The sequence below is a fragment of the Siniperca chuatsi genome, linkage group LG14, assembly GCF_020085105.1.
Source record: "Siniperca chuatsi isolate FFG_IHB_CAS linkage group LG14, ASM2008510v1, whole genome shotgun sequence".
In the NCBI taxonomy this organism is placed as follows: domain Eukaryota; kingdom Metazoa; phylum Chordata; class Actinopteri; order Centrarchiformes; family Sinipercidae; genus Siniperca; species Siniperca chuatsi.
The window spans coordinates 12,873,028-12,896,400 of NC_058055.1; the positions used below are offsets into that span (position 1 = coordinate 12,873,028).

General features: G+C 38.3%; 1 protein-coding gene across 9 annotated transcripts in view; it reads left to right on the forward strand.

The window, feature by feature from the left end:
- nrxn2a (neurexin 2a) overlaps positions 1-23,373 on the forward strand; it is a 115,859-nt gene that overhangs the window by 79,653 nt on the left and 12,833 nt on the right. For 8 of the 9 annotated variants that reach the window (XM_044223024.1, XM_044223026.1, XM_044223025.1 and 5 more), the window contains one exon: positions 18,729-18,910. In XM_044223024.1, the coding sequence (XP_044078959.1) occupies positions 18,729-18,910 (182 nt within the window). Of the gene's footprint in view, positions 1-2,627; positions 3,634-18,728; positions 18,911-23,373 lie in introns of those variants that run through there. The other variant, XM_044223032.1, reaches the window with a different exon arrangement.

Below are 23,373 nucleotides of genomic sequence, written 5' to 3' on the forward strand. Positions count from 1 at the left end.
GAAGATATAAAAATGCAAATCAAAGGTGTATTGGACTGGAACTGCAGTAGTAGTAGCAGATATAGGACGCCCATTCCATTTTCAAAATCCAAGATAAGTCAATTGGATTTAATTTATCAAATGCGTTTTTGACGTACATATCCTATAAGGTGTTTTTAGGTGTTTGTTAATAGGAAGAGCTGTGTGGGATGTCCATCTTATTAAATAACCAAGGACAATACAAGGTTACAATCACCCAGCCTCCCCCTTCTTGTTGTCCAGGTAGCATGTCTTTCATCAAATTGAGCAACCCTCAAGCACCTCAACTGATTGCAAGCGTCTTATTCTAGACAGCTCTCACCAAGATATCATCGCTGCCTAGAAAAATGCTCACATTCTGGAGAGCCTGACAGTTCAAGTCACTGGCTATAAATCATCCCACTCCCAACTTCTCGTACTCACATTTACTGGAAATGAAATACTATAATATATAGTTTTATTTGGACATGATTGCGTGTAAAATCATTTGTCATGACTGCCGTGATGTTAGACTGTAAAACTGAGAGTGGCTGAAGCTTAGACAGTAGAAATAAAACAGACTTTTCCGTTGACGTCATCAGAGGATTATTCTCTATGCTTGTCATTGCGTTGCCATGCCAAATAACCATTACAGTAAATGTGTGTACATGTTAAAGCCAAGCAGCGCTCTGCATCATCGCTGTTGTCTGTTTGATTAAGCTGGCTTAAAGATCTACTGAGAAACATATAGAAGAGAATACACATAAAGGGTTTAAATCACCCCGTGAGTCAGCTTGCTTCAGTTTATTTATGTTCGTAATACCAGCAGATGAACATCTACATGTTGTTAGGGCACCTTCCATTCCAGAGTGTTATGCACTCACCCCTCCTCTGTTCTTTTTGTTCAATAGGCCTCGCTCCCCCACACGCCCCACCCCCTCCCCTGCTTGAGTAATGGCCTGCGTCGGCTTCTTGTCACTATGAGAGTTGGTGCTGCATGGCTTGCCTCTGTCCCCCGTTTCCATGCGTGTCCTTTCAACCGACTAGGCAATCCCAGCTGATATCTCTATCGACCGTGATTTAGCTGATATCGCTGCAGTCTCCCTTTAATTCTCCCCTGCAATTTCTCTCTCGCTCCCTCTCTGTTTCTCCTGTTTGGCTCCATCTCCTCTACTTCCAGTCCCTCCCCACTTTGTCTCTCTGTTTCTGATAATGTGTTCATCCTCTCTATATGTCAATATATTCCAATTTATCTTACCGTCACATTTCCTCTTACCACAAAAACCAGAGCAGTTCTGAAACTGTCAGAATACCTCTGAACTGAGATCACTCATAGCTAGGAATACGTTCTGCATGGTTAAGCAGCATGAGAGCAGAGAACTACTGCGCTCTCTAACAGAGGGGTGACTTGTATACAGATATGAGGTGAACACAGCAAGCAGGGGGATCGGAGCAAATTGATCTGGAATGTAAAAACAGCAAAGGTATGGCAATGTAATGCTGGTAAAAGAGGGGCTTAAGATTGAATTTTGATGCAAGATCTTGATTTTCTTCAAAAATTGGATTACATTACATTACCGCCTAATGCAGTGAGCTGTATTATATCATTTTGACAGATATTTGTGTTTCTGTCATTCATGCCTATTGTAGCTATTGAGTCTTTATGTTAGGAGCACATCCATACCAATACCCTTGTGTTCATTCTGTAACAGCTCTGACAGCTCACCTAAATCAAGCTCCTCCTCTGCAGTATGATTCCTACGTGTTAGTGCTAGGACCTGCAAGCCAGTGTGCTGTGAATCTGTAGCATGTATTTATTCACACAACCCATTTTCTTGTCTCACTATTTCCCTGTGTGTTTGCGGCGTGGCTGCCTGTTTTCTCTTTCGCTGTCTTTTCATGTCTCTCCCTCCCTCCTGCTATCGCTCACACACCCTTTCTCCCCCCCGCCTCACTCATTTGCTCACAGACTCTCTCACACACACACGCACACAAACACACACAGAGGCACATGCTGTGCCTCGCTGGATCGGAGCCTCTGACTACAGTATGCCTTCAGAAGGGCTCCTTTATCTTGCGTTCATTAGAGCACAACTCCAAGCCAAGGTTATTTTTTACTGGGGTCCAGGCTGTCCTGGAATTTCACCCATCCAGGATTCATTATGATACGTCGGTGCTTTTTAATTAGCATAATTTTTGCTGCAGCAGTCCAAGGCAACATCTCAGTCTCTGCCATCCAAGCCTCATCTGAGGAGAATCACCTGCCCTCCTCGAGAGACACACACACGCAGCTGTCACGTTAACCGTCCTCAGTCAGAGACAGTACAGCAGATCTGGACAAGGTAACGGGAGAGGATAAAGGAAAAAGGAGCAGCAGTGTGGGGAATGCAGCAGTAGCCTTTACTGCATGAGACTGTGCCGGTGGAGCGCGAGAGAAGGATCATACGTTCATTTGAAATAGAAACACTTGTGCTGCGGCTGCATTCTGGTGGATCTCTGCCACACCAGAGGTTACCGTTCGCTGGATTTGCTGCTTCTGTGAGAGAGTGAATGAGGCGCTGCTGAGAAATTATTTATTTATTTTTGGATTTTCTCTTTTACCGTGCTGCTGCAGATACTGCCCCCCTCCCTATCTCTGTTCTCTTCCCTTTCCCTGGCTAAAGGGGAACAAAAGCGCTGGTTCCTGCATCACCCTACATCTTTACTTGTGCATATTTTTATCTCCTTGTCCTTTTTGCTTAATGAAATGATCCAGTTTCCCACAGAAGTGTGTTATGTTTTCTACTGCGGTGGAGGGGCACTCTTCTTAGTGGGCAGGCTCAGCTGCCCTCAAGCTCTACCTGTGGGCGATGGAGACTCTTATCAGAATTCTTGTCACATGAAGCTCCGTCCTGCCACTTTTCATGCTTAAATATCATGATTGAGCAACATGCCTGTTTGAAATTACGGGAGGATTCGTCTCCATTCTTTATTTGGATGTGTATCCTTTTTTGCATTTTGGATACACTCTCACTTTCTGAAGAATGTGCTTTGGGATGGTTTTCAGTAAGGTTTTAACACTGGTTTTTCTGTGCAGTAGACATCTTATCATGGCAAAATGTTAACCAAAAATAATTAAGTTGGTTGCTTCTTCACTTTTTTCTACAAGAACATTAATTGGATTTTGACTGCTTTCCTGAAATCCATTTTTTGGTTATTTTTCTCACAAATTCAAAGGATATTTTTCCATCATCTACTAACTCCCTAACCAAATCAAGGGATTATGAAAGAAATGGGCCCTTATTGTCACTGAGATGCCCTGTGGTCTTCAAGTTGAACCGTCAGAGGCCAAAGCTTGGCCAGGTTGTCTGTACTGGACCCATGAGGATCTAATATTCATGGGTAGACTCTTTGCAGCCACCCCTGTGCTCGGGCAGGGGAGCAGCTGGTCACGCTTTAGCCTAGGCATGGGCCTAAGTTATTGTTCAAGACTAGCCTTCTGGTTTACATTGCTTACTGTACTCCCCATCCAGACTGGAACAGCACGTGTGTCTTCTAGTCTCAGTACCACTCACCATGTCCACCATTTTCACAATAAGCATGGCACTGTTCCTATTGCCATCAACAGGATGCCTTTTCTTACCAGAGGGGGCCATGGTAAGACATTTTACTCCAACATTCTCAACTTGCTGTTTGCTGCTTCACTGATGCATCATTTTGCTCTGATTGCATCGAGTGTCAGTGGTCAGGAATAATAAGAATTAAATATGAGCATGCTTTTGCTGTCTGACACATTTGTATTGGTAACTTTGGCATTTTAGAGGTAAAAAGGGGTTTAGTTGTTCTTTTATATTGGTGGCACCATTGGTGGCTCTCTCTTGTGGCATACAGTAGGATAATGGATCCCTTACTAACTATGTATTTGTGCATCATTAAACCCCTTTATCTAGCCATCAGTATTAGGAGTGGTTGCCCTTTCCCCATGTTGTTTTTCAAGATGCTACAGCACCACTAGAGCTGTGTTTGTTATTCTGCAAATGCACATCAATGGCGTAATGACTGATCTTTGCAAACCCCTTTATCTTTTTCTATGAGGTTCTTGTTTAAGCAACGTAATGCACTCCCTGTAACGGACCTGGTTTTGTGTCACAGGTGATTGCTACAGTACACTGTAATTAGTGGCGCATCACAACAGACGTAAAGCGATTATATGTACGTAGATAGAGTGAGCAATGAAATAGAGACAATCTCTTTGGTTTTCCTTGGGTGCTTAAGATATAGAATAATCATCACAGGATTTATGGCAACACATTTTTTTCAAACTTCATATAAAATATGTCTTGATAATCTCTTCTTCATCGTGCAGTTTCATAAGATAGAGAATAACGTGTTCAACTAAGAGATATAAAGTAGTGACCTATCTTCAATAATCTACATCAAATTGACTATGCTGCTTAAATTGGCTCCTTCTAAGCGCTGACACCAGAGTCACTGCTCCATTTTATATTGCACTTTGAAATTTCTGTCCTAAGACTCACTTTTATGTCCTATAAAAAGAGGCCCGATGGATTTGCAGTGTCTTTTTCACCGCAGCAGTTTTGTCAGTTGCAAAAGGGCTAAAAATGTGATGAATTACATCTTTGCTATTATAGCCATATCATTCTGAACCAGGCTTTTACAGGCACGACACAGCCTGTGATCAAACAGGCCTATTTAAAAAAACACTTCAAAGAACTCACTGATAAATTTTCAATTACCTCTATTGTAGATTTTGTACTGTAGGTTGTTCTGAAGTATGTGCTTCAGAGCAAGAAATTAAATTTACTGCAACATAAATGATACAGACAGTGCTTAGAATTTACAAGTCATGTCCACAGTGCCATAATGCATTGTGTAGAATGCATATGCATATGATATTGGTCAACATCGATTGGCATAATGTTCACTATAGTACTGGGTTATGTAACAGTTATCACAGACGCATAAACCATTTAACAAATAAAACCAACTTTAAATTTATCAGCTGTCATAAATGCCAAAATTATGACAACAAACATCCTTTTTGGACACTTGCTTTAATATAACAGATATGCGTGTGTGTGTCGAGGCTAGCCAAAGACTTCTGGAGGCCCCTGGGCTATTGCTATTTATAGGCCACCTACCCTGCTGCAGTGCCTCACACTCCTCATCCTTAACACAGGTTATTGCATGTATTGTTACACTATACTGCTTACAGTATGTGGCATGCTCTTACACACAGACAGGTTCAAATAATGAGTACAAAATGATATCAAGACGCACCAAGCAAAATAGCAGGATCAGTTGCCAGTGAATTAGTACTTAATAAAAGGTATTCAGAATCAGAATCAGAAATACTTTATTGATCCCCGAAGGGAAACTCTTTGTTACAGCAGCTCGCCTTTACGTCAGTGCACACAGGAAAAAATACTAGCAAAAAATATGATACAATACACTATAATACAGGTAAAACTACAGCAACAGGCAGCATGCACGTTGGCACATGCACAGTAACTAAAAGTTGGTGAAATAATGCCAATTCTTTAGAGCTACAATGATTAGTCGATTAATTGATTAGTCGATTGCCAGAAAATTAATCAGCAACTATTCTGATTAGTCGTTGAAGTGATTTTAAAGTCATTTTAATGAAAATGCTAAATGTTCTCTGGTTCCCGCTTCTCAAATTTGAACATTTGCTGATTTTCTCTGTTTTATATCATTGTAAACTTTGGGTTTTGGATTATTAGTCAGACAAAACAAGCAATTTGAAGACATCGCCTTGGATTCTGGGAAATTGAGATGGACATGTTTTGCTATTTTCTAACATTTAGACTAAACAATAAATCGATTAATTGACAAAATATTCTGCAGATTAATCGATAATTAAAGTAATAAATTGTTGTAGCCCTACTTTTTTTTTCACAACAAATTGAAATGCAGATGCATTTGCTCAATAATTCTGATGCACCTTTAAAATGTCCACCTCCAGAAAATGTCAGAAATAGTCCAAGTATAAGACACTTCTTATGGCTCAGTGGCCATGAGTTGGTGCTTGAGAGTTTAGCAAAGTATACTTTTTTTGTTTTTTATTCTTCAACATAATGACATATGACACCATTACCTTATAAAGTCATTATTATTAAGAATAATAATAATTTAGAATTTTAAGAATTTCATCATTTTGAGACATTCATGTAGCTCAAAATTTGTTTGACAGTTTGATGGGAAAATGGTTACAGTAGCAACATACATCAAGATAATTACTGAAAAATTCTACATTGATGTAATTTCAATTTCGGCATTTCATTTTCTTCACTTTCTGTCTAGCCTTTTGTTCAACTGAACCTCAGATGAAGCTCTGAACTGCCCAGTTAAACTCCATATCATACCTTCAACATCAGCAGTACATTAATCACAAAAACCTGCAGCATGTTTTCAGTTAAAGTTGGGTTATACAATTAGGCATTGTATCTGGGTTGTTATGAATAAGAAATTAAGTTTCCATTTGCCAAACAAAATACCCTACATGAGTGCACCAGATATCAAAAGGACATTATTAAGAATGTTAACACATTGACTGAAGGATTTCTCATATCAGGGGAAAACAAATCCCAACTTGAGATATATTATGTAACTAACATCCTTACTGTCTTCCTCAGTTCATATTCTGACCATTCAGTGCCGTGATAACTCAGAGCGTTTTTAGATTTTGTCTAATCATCCTCAACTAGTTGTGGGCAGGCTTCTTGAACACAATGTTGTTTAAAAACAGGTTTTATGCAGTGGTGTTGTTGTTGTTGAACTAACCCCTTAACCACTACACTGCGAGAGAGCTATGACCCTCAGTGCCAAAGACCTCATATGCTCTCAACTCGATGCAAGAAAGATTGCATTGTAGCTGACCCCTCATCGTGCTCCTGACACACCCGCATGTTCAACACACTGAGTGAAAATCTGCTTCACTTCATTCTCCAAGGCCCCCATGTTGGTGTAAGAACTGTCTGGCTGTGGCAAGGCAAAGAGCAGATAACGCTTCCGGAGAGATGTCTCAAGTGGGGGAAACGGCTTCTTTCAATGATGATATCTCTGAGCACAATTTGATATTCAAAGACTGAATTCAACAGAATGAAATCCTCAAAACAAACCATTAAGCGGAAAAAATGCTAGTCTAGTGTCTCACTGCAATCAGATGTAACTCAATGTTTATTTTTTGCTACTAGAGCTGCAGAAAGGAAAAGCGAAGGGACAGGAGCATCAAGAGGTCTATCAGAGAGGGCTCAATTTCCTCCAGGTCACATATTACATTACCCTCAAGGATGATAGTGATGCAGGCCCGCATACACATGCACTTACACGTACAATCATACATATATACACACACATAAGCAATAAAAATATCAGATGCTGCTAGTGAATTTTATAACTGATATTCTTATATTATTATCATCATCACCATTGCAGTTCTGTAACTGAATACAAATATGTTGATTGCACTTGTCATTTTGAGTTTTTGCCATTGAGGGTGAAACAAGTGGACAAAGGCAAAGGAAGAGCAGAAATCAGAGACCAAGGTAATCACTGCTCTGCTCTAGATCTGCAGCAAAGCAGAACAAACAGGAGAATGAAAATGTGTACTGAAGAGTGGAAAGCATTTGCTGTAATAGATTAAAAAAAAATGCACTGAAACACAAAAGAAATGCGAGGGCTGCATTTTTAGCAAAATAACCAGTGGTGGAAGAAGTACTGCAACCCTTTACTCAAGTAAAAGTACCAATACCACATTGTAAAAATATTCCATTAAAAACCCTACCATCATGGTGCCCTGGTACCTCACCTGGTAGAGGGTGTACCATGTATCAAGGCTGAGTCCTTACTGCAGCGGCCCGGGTTTGAATCCAGCCCGGGCACTTTGCTGCATGTCATCCCCCTCTCTCCCCTGCCTTTCCTTTCTCTCTACTGTGGCTATCAAATAAAGCAGAAATAATTTTTTTTTTAAATACTTAAGTAAAAGTACACAAGTATTATCAGCAAAATTTACGTAAAGTATCAAAAGTAAAAGTACCTGGTTTGCAGAAAAATGTCCCCTGTGACTGATATATTAAAAAATACTCAACAAAATCACTTACTGTGTGCTCACCACTAGTTTAATTCTGAAGGTACCGTTTTTGCATGTTTGTTTTCTCTAACACATGGACATGTACTCTTTAATTAGCACATTAAGTAGCACTGTGTTCAGTATGGTTGCAGATGTACTGTACATGGGGGACCAGCATTGTCTTATAAACCTGCTCATATGCAACACTTGAAAGCAATCTTCAAATACAGTGAAAATCAATAATAAAGGACAGACTTGAGGTTTATTGCATGAAGAATATGGACACCAGCACAGTAAGGGCATTCATGGTGGTCTATTTACAGAGAGTCATGTTTTTTTCAGTAAGTCAGAGAGGACATTATAGGGTGCCCTGCTCATTATATTGTGTTGTAAACCTCTGCTTCCATGTCAGACATCTTGATATTAAGATTTTGACTCTCACATTAATCCCATTGTTCCCCATTTTATGAAAATCTATTAAAGATAGTAGAAAGATTTTTAATCGTAGAAAAGGTTTTAATCGTAGTCATCTGGACACAGTTTTCAGAATCAAGACGGCTCCCATCCGGAAGTCATTCTCAATTGTGAAAAAATGGGACGGGAACTAGAAATTTAAGCTACTCTGTGTTACATAAGGAATCTACCTGAGTATCTGTTAATACGTAGCTAGTTTCACCTGAAACTGAACTAATTGTTTCCAAGATGGCCCAGTAATCAGTAATCAGGCCTATTGTTTTCTGGCTGCACCTACCTCATCACTGTTAAGTACCTGATTAGCATGTGATTGGCGTGACCAAGGTGATAATACACTGTGATAGACTTTGGGCAGATTGAATCTCAGACCACCATTTCTGTTCAAAGAGGGGTTCTCTTTTTTCACAAAAATGGCTTCCTTGACACCCCGTTCAAACCAACTCTTCTCTCTACTTAGAATCTTCACCTCACTGTCTTCAAATGTGTGGTTTGTAGCTTTTAGATGCAAATGCATGGTGCTCTGTAATCCTGAGTTAGCGTGCCGTCTGTGCTGATAAAGTCTTTTGTGAAGTGGCTGTTTGGTCTCACCTATGTACCGTTCTTTGCAGTTTTCCTCACTGCACTGAATGGAGTAGACTACATTGCTCTTTTTTGTGTGGGCAACTTGTCCTTAGGGTGAACGAGTTTCTGTCTTAAGTCTTAGTCTTAATTTTCCTTTGAACTACAAAGGATCTTTAGACAGCACGATGTTCCTGTTTTCTTTAAACCAGGCAACACTTTAAGACAGAAACTCGATTATGAAAACAGTGTCCAGGTGACTACGATAGAACACTCTTGGACGAATGAGGGACTACACTGTCTTATTTTGAAAGATTTTTTATGTAAATCACTAGATAAAGTCATGAAGTGGGGCTGCAACAGAGAACTCCCTACTATAAGTATAATCTCATATTTTTGTTGTCTTGTCATCTTGTTACATACTGAGAATCTTGAGCCAAGAAGAGAATACATAATTGGCTTGTAAGCAGTACAGCAGAAGTGCTCCATCAACAGCAACAATGATTGTACCTGCTGCAAAATGATTTCTAGGAAACCTCTATAGTCATTGTGAAGACAGAAAATTTAGGTCCTCATGGTTCTCAAGAAAATAATCTCATGTTATAATTTGGTTTTGCGAGGATGCAAAACAGTGACAAGCATGTTCCTTTGTTTGTAGTATATAAGCAATATAGAGGTGCATATTACTGCACAGTATCGCATGTATATTTTGGGATCTTAGAAATCAAATTTGTCATATAATACAAAGTCCTCTGTTCTCATTAATATTAAAGTTATAATCCTTAAAGGATCCAAGTTGATTTGGCAACACCGGTGGTTGCCGTGATAACAGCAAGTTGTAGTTTAACACTACAGCAAACACTTCTTGAGCAGCTACTTTGTCAGAAATACAACAGAAAAACAACTGGTCTATCTGTTTACAACCCAGTCAAACAAACTCACATTGTTTTGTTTTTTATGGATGCATTTTTAATTAATGATTGCGGTTGATTGCTTCACAACAAATGCCACCTTGTGTTTTGCCAGCTGAATGCTTTTAATGTGAGCAGCAGCAGTAGGAAATGTTCAGTTTATTCCACACATTCTTCTCGACCACCAACAATTCGTTTGAAAATTTGGGTGTGTTATGCTAATAGCGACTAATGTTGCTTCAGCCTCAAGCGGAGATGAGGGCTACAGAGGTCTGGTAAGCTCACTTCTTTCTAATTCCACACCCCCCGAGATTTATTTCATTTTCAAACTTGTTGTCTTCAGCCCCAACCGACGCTGACTCAAGTGACATCACTCGGCATTAAGAGAGTGAACAGTAAAAGATGAGGCCGATATCAATGAGTAAATATACTGACTGGCTACTGCAGAAAACGACCATAAATAGCATAAAAAATGTGGTTTGATTTAATGAGAATCTTAAGGATTATAACTAAATGTCATACATTTTCAATATACAACTCTTCTGTGCTAATACAATTACAGACCACATGTTGGAATATAAGAAAACGCCAGTTGATTTTAACAACGACAATTGACACAGCCTTACAAATACTTGAGTAATAATGCGGTAAAAACTGAGAGACATAAATATGAAACACTGTTAAAATGAAGGCCACAAGGAAACCTTGGCCATTGTATTCTCATAGTCATAAAAGCTATTCTTTTGCATTCATGGGAAATGTCTTTGTGATTTTGCAATCGAAGGAGGCATTAATGCAGTATTTCAGAATTGCATTTGAGTCAAATCAGTTTCACCACGACCCAAATCATCTGAAAATTGAGTGGGAGAAAACCTTAACATTATTATAAAATAAGGGGGTCGTTTGAGGCGCTTTGAGCTTCAGAACTGACAGACTGGATACATCTTGCTGATGGGAGCAGAAACAGCCATTCAACCATAATACAGCTGAAGTCTGCATGTGCCAGCTGCATGCGCAGTTATTTAAGATTCACAAGATTTTCAGTGTGGCTTTTAATTTATCAAATTCATTCAATTTGATTCCTAAAGTCTGTGTTCACTGTACTAAGTATGTGATGCCACTTTCTCATTTGAATACCATATTTTAACTACTCTCTGTCAGGCTTTAGCCTGCACTATTCATTTTCATCATTTCACTGAGCTGTATTTAATAGACCATGCAAGGAGTGTTTCTCAGATGCCATAAGTCAGTCGATAAATTCAGACTTAATATCTCTCCAAAACTCTCCATTTTTGCAAAACTGCTCGCAGTTCAGAGATCTATATGAGTTTATATTCTTAATCGATCAGCTTTGTTTTTCCAGTAAAGTGCCCTTGTTTCCCTACGCAAACTGTCTTTGCCTACAGCATTTGTATACTGTACTGCTCTTAGACACTTTTGTTATTTAGCCCTACTGACGGCTGGCAGGCCATTCAGAAATGTTTATTGACTGTGAAAAACCTCGTCCATATACAACCATAGGTGCACACAGTATAAATATACATACTCTGCCAGGTTCATAATCCCAGAAATGTTTTAAATGGCTATAAGAGTATGAGTAATTTACAGTTTGTTCTACTGCTTTGTGTTTATAATGTTGCAGCTGATACTAGTTTCCATTTGTATGATTCATCGATATTTTTCAGCCTCTTAAAAGTCATGATTAGTAATGAGAGCTAATACTCACTCACTCACTCACTCACTCAGGCCACAGGAATTCTCCAATTCTCTATGACAGCAAGCTTTCACATCCAAAGTGTTATGTGTGATGCAAATTATCTCCAGCGTCTCAGTGTATTTTGCAAGTCCTATGAGCATGTTGCCTCGTCTCTTGCTTATTCAGCTGGCTGAGAGCACGAATGAAAAGGACAGGATGTTTGAGTGGGTAGCATGCATCTTGGCACAAACAAACAATCCATAATGTTACATTTGTTGTGTAGAGATCCATTAAGACACGACGGCCAATCGTGGTTGTTTTATAGAAATTTGGGAGCTTCACTGACGCCATTACAATGCCTGTAAAAACCAGATGAATCTATGGTATCCCTCTATGCTTCTGCTGACCTCTGTAATGTATTAAACCAACAAAAAGGCTTTAATATGCTTACAGTTGAATCTTTACAGTGAATGTGCTATCACACCACCTATATAATATCCATTGATAATATGGTAGGCACCAGGAGTGTTACAATGCTCGTTTACAGTATAATTAATCATCAAGGTTCCCAGCTAATAATGATGTGCTATACAGCACAAATTTTGCATTTGAGAATCTCCAAGGGAGCCGTATTATTCGAGCACAGATGCATTGTATGGCCATGAGAGAAGAGCAGAGGGCTCCTGTGAGATAGTCGGCAGAGAGAGAGGAGAGCTGCTTCAAGAGAGAGAACTGTGATGTTTATAGTAATAATCTTAACAAGACTGATTTACTGCCTGCTTTATTTGATGCACAGAGAGAAAGAAGAGATAGGAAGAGACAAATCATTGAGGCATCTATAGACAAATGCTTCCATGTTTTCCTGCAGGTGCATTAGTATTCCATATTTCATGGGTGCATGTTGCCCTTTATGCAGCCTTTGACTTTCTCTTTGTCTGCTCATGTTTCTACAGCACTACACAAAACACTACAGTTCCCATGTTCATTAGCTGTTTGTAGTGAGGTGTCAAGGGTTTCTTTACGAAATTATTTTAAGTTCTTAACAGTGTTACATAAAAAGACTGTGCAATTCATTGTTTCACATGTAATATTTCCAAAATCACATGTAGCCTAGATGTGAATTTATGCCACGTTTGTGTCATATCGGAGTTATCATAATTACAACTTCTACTTCTACTTGTAAATAGCGTTCACGCCAGCTTACAAGTCATAATTATGACTCTGATAAATCCGACTTGGAACTTAATAATACGGAACTCCCTGAAAACTAAATACATATGTATGCCTCACCAGTGTTGTGCCTGAACGCTCTCAAAGAGCGCCATTCATTGAACGTGGTTTTTGGTGAACGGTGAACTGAACGTATCATTTGCAACTAATGAGCGTGAACGTAAGCCTCGTTCACTCCTGGCAAGAGCACACTGTGTTTTACGGCACCCATCATGCCAGTGTTTTGGAAGAAATTAACGTGAACTAGTTAATTTTTTGGTACTGTGAACTTACTTCACGCTTCAAATTGTGAACTATGAACATTTTTAATCTGTGTGATTTGAACTTTGAGCTAGCTCTTATGAAGTGTGAACTTGCACAGCACTGTGCCTCACACAAGCCAAAGACCTTCGTTCAATGCAATTAAACCCAGATTTAATGGATATGGTGTTATATTGTCAATGCACAGTATTTTAATCCTCACACAACCAACTCTGTAATCCAACATCTGTCTTCATGTCATGAACACACACAAGTCTTTAACATGAGAATCTTTCCCATGTCTACCATCCATACCATATGACGTGAATGCAGCATTATCACATGTGTGTTTTACACATGATATTACATATGAAACATACTTTTTCACATGAGGTGTCTGACATTTCACATGTGAAATATCTGAAAACTACATGTGTCTATGTTTGATATTTTTTTACATGTGAATCGGTTTGCGTGCGTTTTTGTAAACTGTTCATCAGTACAGTCAAAATTATCCAGTTTTTCTAATAGTGACATTTTTACTCCCTACATTGCCAAATATAATGTGTGTAATGATCTGTCAAGACCAGTTTTTAGGCATCCAAAATTGTGTACAAAAAGTTCATGAGGTTTGAGTCTCCTGAGTATCCTTTTAAATTGGTGTTCGAGGCTATATTGCCCAGTGATATTTGAAATGAGACCTGATGTGAAACTGGGTCTCAGAATATGGTGATTGACCACATCATGGCTTGCCTGCTTCTCTGCTTGCTTTCACAAGTACAAACAAAGCTAGAAATCATGAAGGGTTGTATAATGAAATGCAGTATTAAAGCCTTTCAACACATGCCACCTGTGTGAAGCTTAGTGTTAATTATTATGTTTATAATGTTATTAGATTATACATGGGTTCATGATGTCGTGTCCATCCCCTATATTATGTTGAAGATACAGATAAGTTAAAAAAAAAGTATTAAGTAAGTAATTGAATTTGAAAATAAATCCAAAAATCAAAGAGGTCTATACTCTCTCAGACAGAAAGAAAGTGATTTCATTGAGCAGAAATGAGGGCAGACTAGGAGGCCAGATGCAGATAACATTCACTGAAAGGAAGAAACCAATAAAAACACTCATTAAGACTCCTTAATGTAACTAATGTCACCGACTCACATTTGACTGCAAATCCCAGACAGTAATTAAGATCACCTCAGTAAGAAATAATTTGGTTTGAAACAAACACTGTCAAAGAACCTGTCCTTTTAATTAAATTCAAAGACAGTACAAGGTGTTTTCAAGTCTTCATAATAAGTGTTTAATGTTAAGAAAGCATCCAACCAGCAGTTAGTTCCTGTCTATAAGAAACCTTTGAGGTGAGTGCCCATTAAAGCAAGCAGAAGAGTACTCAAGTCTTCATACATGGTTGAAATTGAGGCTACAATTTTGTCTCAAGTGTTTTTCTGTGCTTCACTTAAGAGGTTCAGAAAATTGTTATTGAAAAATATCCGTTGTAAAAACAAAACTTAGGTTTCAGGTGTTGAAACAACTACAGAAAAACATGTATTTGTGGTGTACTATTAAAGGTAATGGTCGTGTAATCTGTATCATAATGACTATGCATGTTGTTTTTCAGTGTTTCTGAGGACAGCAGTTTCTCTCTCTATTTTCAGCACCTGCAATCCAAACTCCTCTAGAAGAACATTCACCCCCTGAGAAAGCAAACTTAGATGTGATTCAACTTTGCACAGACTATATAAAATGGATTATAGCTCTGATTTTTCTGTTCTCACACAAATGAAAGAATTTTGCAAATTTATATTTAATCAACAATCTGAGGGTGTCTGACAGGTTAGGAATAAATCATATCGTATCATGAAGAGGTTTCTGATTTACAAGCTGATCAGCAAATGGATTTTAGCACAAGCCTGCATGGATTTTCTCAGGTATCAGCAATTCCAGCAAGACTTGTAAATGATGAATTAATACCTATATGCATCATTCATCTCAAAAAGACAGGAATCTTTCTGAGTGCAGATGAAAATCTTGCATGATAAAAGTTTTAGCAGACACTATTGCTTTGCCATGCATACTGTCTAACCAGGTGAATTAATTTTAATCAGGTTTAAATAATCACTTACTATTTAGTTTTATTTTATATTAAAATGAATTGGACAGTAAAAGCTAATATTATTATGTATCTCATATATCTGGATTTTTTGATAAATCAGAAGGTCTGTAAAAATGTAAAAAAAAATGTTGATCAAAAAATCACAAATAGAATACCCAGACAAGCATCAGTATGTATCAGCAACAAAGGTACAGGGTCAAAACATGTAAACAAGTCTGGGCAGCCTCATAAAATATAAAGCACATGTACAAAATGGCTTGATAAGTGCTGTAATTACTGTTGATGGTGTTTGACTTAGAAATGAAGTAAGTCAGATGAAGAGACCAGGCGAATGATGATTATAGTAAATTATACATTTTTCACGTTAGGAATAAAGTGCCTTGTCTTGATTTTGGAGGTCATGTGACCCTTAAGGAGGCTTACATTACGTACTCATTGACCTGACAAGAAAAAAGCATCAGTGCTTTTTATGATGGATAATGAAAAGAAAAAACAGAATGCCACACATATGCAAAGCTGTAGATATAATCTATATGTCCCATCCTGGATTATGTGCTGTTTTGCTAAACAAAATGGCAAATTTACAAGACTTTGCTACAATGTAACATATCCAGTCTCTCCCCGTTTCTCTTTGTTCATCTGTTCTTGAATGTACTGTAGAAAGCGGGAGTGAGCTGTACCCAGCATGCCGTTCGGTGGTGTAACAATTAAGAGGGGTCCCCTCTCAATACACTACACAGTGCTGGTGAAAAGTTTGATGATGTGCTCTTCACAGACGAATGCACAGTGGCATTGGAGCGGTTTGAACTTCATTGTGATACAAACGTCCAAGAGAGGGTGATAATCTACATGAAAAATTGTCATTCCCTCTGGGATGTGTGTATCACAGTGCACCTGATGGCCGTGCTTGCAGACCTGTTTCGGGCCATCATGTACATTGTGATACACACGTCCAAGAGAGAGTGATAATGTTTCATGTAAATTAATCTCCATACATCCCTCCATCAAATGTATCACATTATAAGCTCAGTAAATGTCTTGAATCTATCTATTGTCTGCCTTGATTAGTTCAGTTCTTGATCTTCAGTGAAGTTAAGGTTTCTGTGATTTATTTTGTATTGAGTTTTTGGGAGAGCTCTTTAAGCTTTTAGCTTCCTACTTTAACCAGACAGCAGCAGCAGGAGGTCAATTAACAAAGCCAAACATGTGGCCTGACACAGGGCCACACATGGCACATGGGGGAGGTGCAAAATTTTCATTCAACTATTCAACCAAATCCCTAAGCGACTCATGGAAAAGGGGAGAGACGGCATTAAATAGTAAATATTTCTCCCCCTAATTTCAAAGATTAATGTTTGGATTGATTACAGATGTCAAACTCATATCACACTTGTTACCAGAAGTTTTATGTTATTACATGCACTTTGCATGTTGTTAACTGGGAATGTTTACTGTAGGACAGGACTGGACAGAACAGGTCACTTGACTTTGACTTGACTTGCAAACACTGGAAAATATTGTATTGTACAATGTATTGACTCTACATTGAAACAAACATCTTCATTCCTGAAAAGTGCCAGTCTATCTTCTGAAAGTATCGTAAAATTCACCAGTCTGCGGAATAATGCTGATCTGTGAATCAAATAGTTTTACCAGCACATATTTTGGGACATTTTGGCTCAACAGTGTGAATTTCATACATTATACAATATATTTACAGTAATAATGACCTATGCTGAAATAAGGTCCCAGTGACCATTTTTCCTTTGAAAAGACATTCAAAAAAGGACTATGGTCCCCAGTGAAACTCAGGACTCAAAACCCAGTCTCTTGAAGGAAGGTCCTGTGTTTATGCCACTCATCCACCACATTTTCCTGCTGGTACTGACATTTTACCTTCACACTAATCAATATTGTCTCTCTGTCAACCTACAACTTAACAAATAATTCAAAATGATTAAATACATTTGTGTTTTGTGACATTTTGATGTTGTAACCGCATTTTAGCCAGTTTTCCCCTAGAAATCAACCTTGAAATCCCGGTTGGTGCTCCCTGGGTATAACGCCACTTCAAATCAAAGTTTGATAGGAATCAAATGGTTTTATCAGCACATACTTTATTTGATCGACTTTGACCGAGTGAATTGGACACCCCACATTCATTTTTCCGTATTTAAAAACCTCATATTAGTATAACTGAAAAACCTATGCATTAAAAACACCTCGACAAAGAACACCAAAGAGTGCGCCCTAAGAAATGTTGAACGATTAATCAAGGATAAGTCTAAATTGTGTTGACGGATGGTTGGTTTAAATATAACAAAAAAGTCCATTGTGAAATTAAGACTGTAACGTGGAAGTATATTGTACATGCCCGGCTGAAAATTTAACAAAGTGCGGTGACTCATTCCCAAAGAGTTTCATGCCGTTTCTCTGTTCCCGTCACCTGCTTGCCGAGCATGGTCGTCATGACTACTCTACAGTAGAGAGACAGCATCTGGACTGCTCACATGTGCCACCTGGTGGCTGTTGCAATTATTTCACCCCCCTTCACTGCCGCCTCGGCATTACCGGGGTAATCACGTCAGTTGAAACAAGTGACATCTGTACTTCTGGCAGTAGTAACGCACTACTAATAAATATGTCCCGTAGATCTCAAGAGCTCGCACTCTGCACTTCCTTGGGTCCTCAGCAATGCCAAGTGTGAAGTCGAGTGGATGAACGGTTGTCGAGAAAATCGAAGGACAGACATACAGACAAACAGACAGACAGACAGAGACTCCTTCCTTTTTAGTTAGATTCTGTAAATTCATTGCATGCCCTCATTTTTTGAATGAGCCTCAGTATTTGCAGTGAGAGCCATGTGGAATCATGAAAATAAAAGATGCGACTGTGACGCTCAACTGTTGCCATTAGTTTACATCTGTGAATGTAAAGCTTCATCATACTTTATAAATTAGTCTGCTTAGCTGGGATTTATGAGTAAAGCTGACCTCTTTAATAAATCTTTCCTCCCTCCGTCCTTGTCTGAGCTTCTCTCTGTCTACTGCGTTATGTTGAAAAATGAACGATGTGTGTGCAGAGCAGTGGGGTGGAGGGGGTTGGACTGGCTGTGGGTTGGTGAGAGGAGGAATCTAAATCTCATCTTCATACTGGGGATGGTACTTTAAATACTAAAAATAACACATACTGTTAGAATAGTTGTCCTTGAAGGCGGCTACATCTCCAACTGAACACCAGCTGATCAGTTTAACCACAAGAGCAAAGACTAAGCTAGATTTAGTCAGATAAACATTGGAACAAAGCAATTCTACTAATACTATAAATACTACCTCATAAAAATTTACTCTGTAATGTCTCTGACTAATGTCTGCCTCCTCATGTTTCTCTTTCTGTCTCTGTTCCCAGCTGGGACCACATATATCTTTGGGAAAGGGGGGGCTCTCATCACATTCACCTGGGCCCCCAATGAGCGGCCAAGCACCCGAGCCGATCGGTTAGCCGTGGGCTTCAGCACTCAGCAGAAGGATGCCATCTTGGTGCGAGTGGAGAGCACCCATGGGCTTGGAGACTATCTTCAGTTACACATAGTAAGGATGGGAAGCAGGGTTTGGGGCTTTAAGTGTAAATGTCACAAAAATACTGGAAGATTGGTGGGGTATCAAACTGCTGTGATGGATAAAAGATAACATTTAAAGGAGATTAAACATCAAATATGTTATTCATATGATCTAAGGCAATCTTGTGAATATTTGTGCACATTCCTTTTCTGTTTTCCAAATCCGGAAACCAGGAAACTACTTACATTTCCAAAATTTGGAGGTAGATAGACAATAAATGTAAGAATGATTACACAGAGAGATTGTCAGATATGTTTTGCTATATATTTTAGTTTCTTTCAGATTTAACAACAAGATAATTGACTCATACCAACTGCATCCCACATCCACAAGCTAAAAATCATGAGTATTTGAGAGCAAATTCTAGAATAAGGCATAAATTACCCTTAATGGCACTTTCTATTGTGCTAGTTAATGTGTTTTTCTGTGAATATGGACCTAAAGACACATTATATTTATGATTATAAATGCAGTGTCAGAAAAAAACACAAAACCCTTAGATCTCATGAAAATCAGGACAATGTGAAGTGAGCAGCTAACTGGAACAGTGGAAATTAGTCCATTCTGTCTGCAAACACAAGATAACAAACTTTTAGATTATTTTCTAACATTGTCTACATAATGCTTGAGGAAACAACAACATTAATGAGTAATATTTTCCAGTGTTTGCAAGTAAGCAGCTGGTGACAAACATTGAAACTTTGTTTTTAAGTTGGTGGGAAAAAGAGCACAAAATAATCAAAAAAAGAAATATACATTTCTTCAGTATTTAGATGGCTCTGTAGCAATTTGGGCTAGTATAACTGAGTGTCATACAAGCATTTCCAGTAGCAGTCATGTAAATGTTACATCCCTGAAAAGGGGGAAAAAAGACAGCAACGGCGACAAAGTTTTAGATAAAGTTTTTTATTTTTTATCCAAAATTAGGAAAATAACACAATTCCTCCCTAGATATGTTGATGAAGGCACGAGCAAAAAATCTCATATTAGTACAAAAAGGCTTCCTGGCAGGGTACTGGTGCTATAATCTTGATTAAATATAATGAAAAAGAAATCGATATATAGATACACCTCTTAATGGTCTATTTTAAATTAAAGTTGTTGTTGTTTTAACTTGACTGTGCCATTATTCTAACTTGCACAAAAACATCAGGCAGAGTTTGTCACAGTTTGTATGAATCACTGATTAATGGAATCTGAGTCCAAATATTGAGATAAAGTAGGAACAAATAAATTATGACCACAAGAAGGAGATAGAACAGAGCACGAGTCAGTAGACTAAGAGATGTTTTCTGGTAATAAACATGTGTGTCTGATGATGGAACCAAGTGACTCCTCAGCAGCTGCCAGCAACTGCGTCTTTTTCTGCAGGGAAATCAGTCTTTTTAGCATGTAGCCACAAGACAGATGTGCCATGATGAAGACCAGAGGGGAGATCTGTCAAACGTCAGCGAGTGGTGTAATAATTAAAATCACACCTGTTGTCAAAGCACTGGAGTTCGACCCTTATTAGCAGACATTTTGTTGTAACCACCTAAAATATGCTTCCTAAAATCACAGTCCTCAAAAGCATTTTTAAGCATGAGGAATGGTACATTCTTTATCTTCGATTCTTCTTTCATCAGGCCTGATCTAGAATTTTCTTCATATAATATTCATAAATTATTTCCAATCTGCACAGAAATGCCCAACTATTTCAAAATGGCAGACAGTAGAATATCTCCTAATCTAAATCTACTAAGGTTTAAGGTATTAAATATATAAAAGAATATATATAAGTTGTGCAAAGACAACACATGGAAGCATAGAAACACAAAATGTAAGAGAGGAAAGCTAAGGTAGTATAATAATATGGACACTAATACCTAAAAATTGTTTTAAAACTGAAAGCTAAAACATACATACATTGTGTAACATTTACCAAGAAATGTTTGTATTTGAAAAAACACAAGTTGCCTTTTTTGAGAATTTGACTGCTGTCTTATCAGTTACAAGACATGTTTGGTACAAATCCCCTCCACTCATTTAAATTGTATTTCCAGTTTTAAATGTGTGAAACTAACCTTGCCAGCCTTCGACCGTTGCTAGTAAATGCAAAGACTGCTGCCTGCGTGCAAAGCCAGCTGAGAAGATTTTTTCCAGCACCTGCCAAGTCCTTGCACCCTGACAGATTGCTTACTTTGACACCTTATTACAGCTCGGGGGGGGGGTTCAGAGGGTGTTGAGGTTGTCTATTTTGGTTTCTCCAACTAAGTTTCATAATATCACACCTTCCTGTTCTGTATAGACCTAAGTTGTCATTTCTTGTAATCTATTTACGTGTATTATTAATTCCACATGTTATCACATTCTGTTTCCTTCTTCTGCTTGCCCATTGAAGAAGAGGAAGAATGAAAACTAGGTGAAGACAGAGAGAAGCAGTACGCTGGTCAAAATAACACTGGCCACAAGGGAGAGTTGAAAATAGTAAAGGAAACAAATGATATATGAGTTATATGTGCTACAGGGATTTGGGGTTTTCAGATGAGGTGCCTTAGAACAGAATTCACTTTTTGTAATCCTCCTCGGATATCAAGCTTTCCCTTCAAAACCACAACATGATGAATAATCACAATGACAACTTCATGAAATGTAAATCATGCAATGAAGGAGTCAAAACTATTCCTTAAGAAACTTCCTTAAAAGTCATAACAAATGTGGCCGCCTGGTATGAACAGAGCACTTTCATTGTGTTTGAAATACTCTTGATTAATAGATATGACTATTGACAATGACAATGAAACGTGGCATTAGTCTACCACTATTACTAGTCTCTAGTAGTCTAGTCTACCACTAGATTTCCATCCACTGATCATTTAGAAAAAGATTTTACAGCTGCAAATGTGGCATCTGATTATCAGTGCTTAAAATGCTCAGCGATTCTGAATCACAGATGATGCCATACACACCAAAAAAACATTACTTACATACTGAAGATTGCTGCATTAAAATGGTCACATGGTACATACACAGGCTTCAAAGACCAATTACTCTGTACAAAAGAAACAAACCATCACCATATTCACCAGAGAGTACATTAGAGAGGTTCATGGTACTTTCAAAGGGTCATGTTTTTAATGAGTGACTGAAAGACAAAACAAATATAGGAGAGTAATTGTGCAAAATGATGACAATTAAGAAATGTTGAAGAAGCAGAGCTTCGAACTACAGGAGAACAGATGATTCCATAAATTGATTTCTTATGCATTTTGATCAATCGGGCAATGGCTCCCAAAATTATATTCTTTCCTAATAAATATTCTGCCTCCTCCTATGTAGGAATGGAAGCACTTCACACAAAACTCATGAATGTGTATATTTTAGGAGGACACTTTCAAAGGCAGAGCTCAACCTGCCTTCTTACTGTAAGTGCTCCACACATGTGTTCGGATTCTTCATTCCAAATGTATGATAGATAAGTTAGGTACAAATCTGAGTTTTTCCCTCAGCTGAAATTCACTTTACAGTAATAACTAGATATTTTAAGAGAAAATATGTGCCTTTGACCATTTGGGAAATGTTCAAAGTTCAAAGGAATTAGAAAACAGCTTACGTTATAGCACACGGAGCAGTTTGAAGTTTTTTTATTCTTTATAATGATCTGTCATTTCCATCCAGTAATCTCCTTTAAAAAGAAAGGAATTCTTTCTTGTTTCACACTCGGGATTAAAAAAGCACTTTACAGTTGTTTATATTTACTAGGTTCCTTTTATGTTAGTCATATACGCCTATCACTTTCCTATGGGAATAGGAAAGATAAGAAGTATCTGAATTCCCAACACCATAGATGCAAGCTCCCACCTGCCCCTGAGGAAACAATAGTCTAGTAAACATCCAATACAGAGAAAAACTGTTGGATGGTAAAACACTGAGACAGACAGATGTGCTTCTCTTCTTAAAAGATTGATGATTGATCTGTCCACTCTACTCTGTTTAGAAATTTATCAGGTGGCAGTGGTGTCTCATCATAGAAGAATTGTCAATGCCATAGTCCTTTTGGGTTTTATTTTTCATCTCATCAAAGATAAATTCTTCTAATAATATGTCCTTATACTAATCAGTCATTTTCCTCTAATTCCTCTAATTAGAGGAGGCTACAGCTGAGATGAGAACTGAGATCCCACACTGAAAGCTCCTGTGGGAACAGCGAATACTTTCTCCATCGGAGTTGATGTCAAAACAGCTAGGTGGTAGGAGGATATGCCTGACCAGCTTTATACCCAAACACATGGGCATTAAGTAGCCCTTTGCAAAAAAAAGAAAGAGATGAACTGGAAAGGCCAAGCTTTTGTTTGCTAAAACTGAGGTGCAGTAATGTTGCTTTTTCAGCTGTCAAAAGCTGCTTTAGGGCTGTTTTGTAATAGTGCTCTTAAGAGTGAGTTTGCAAAATAGAA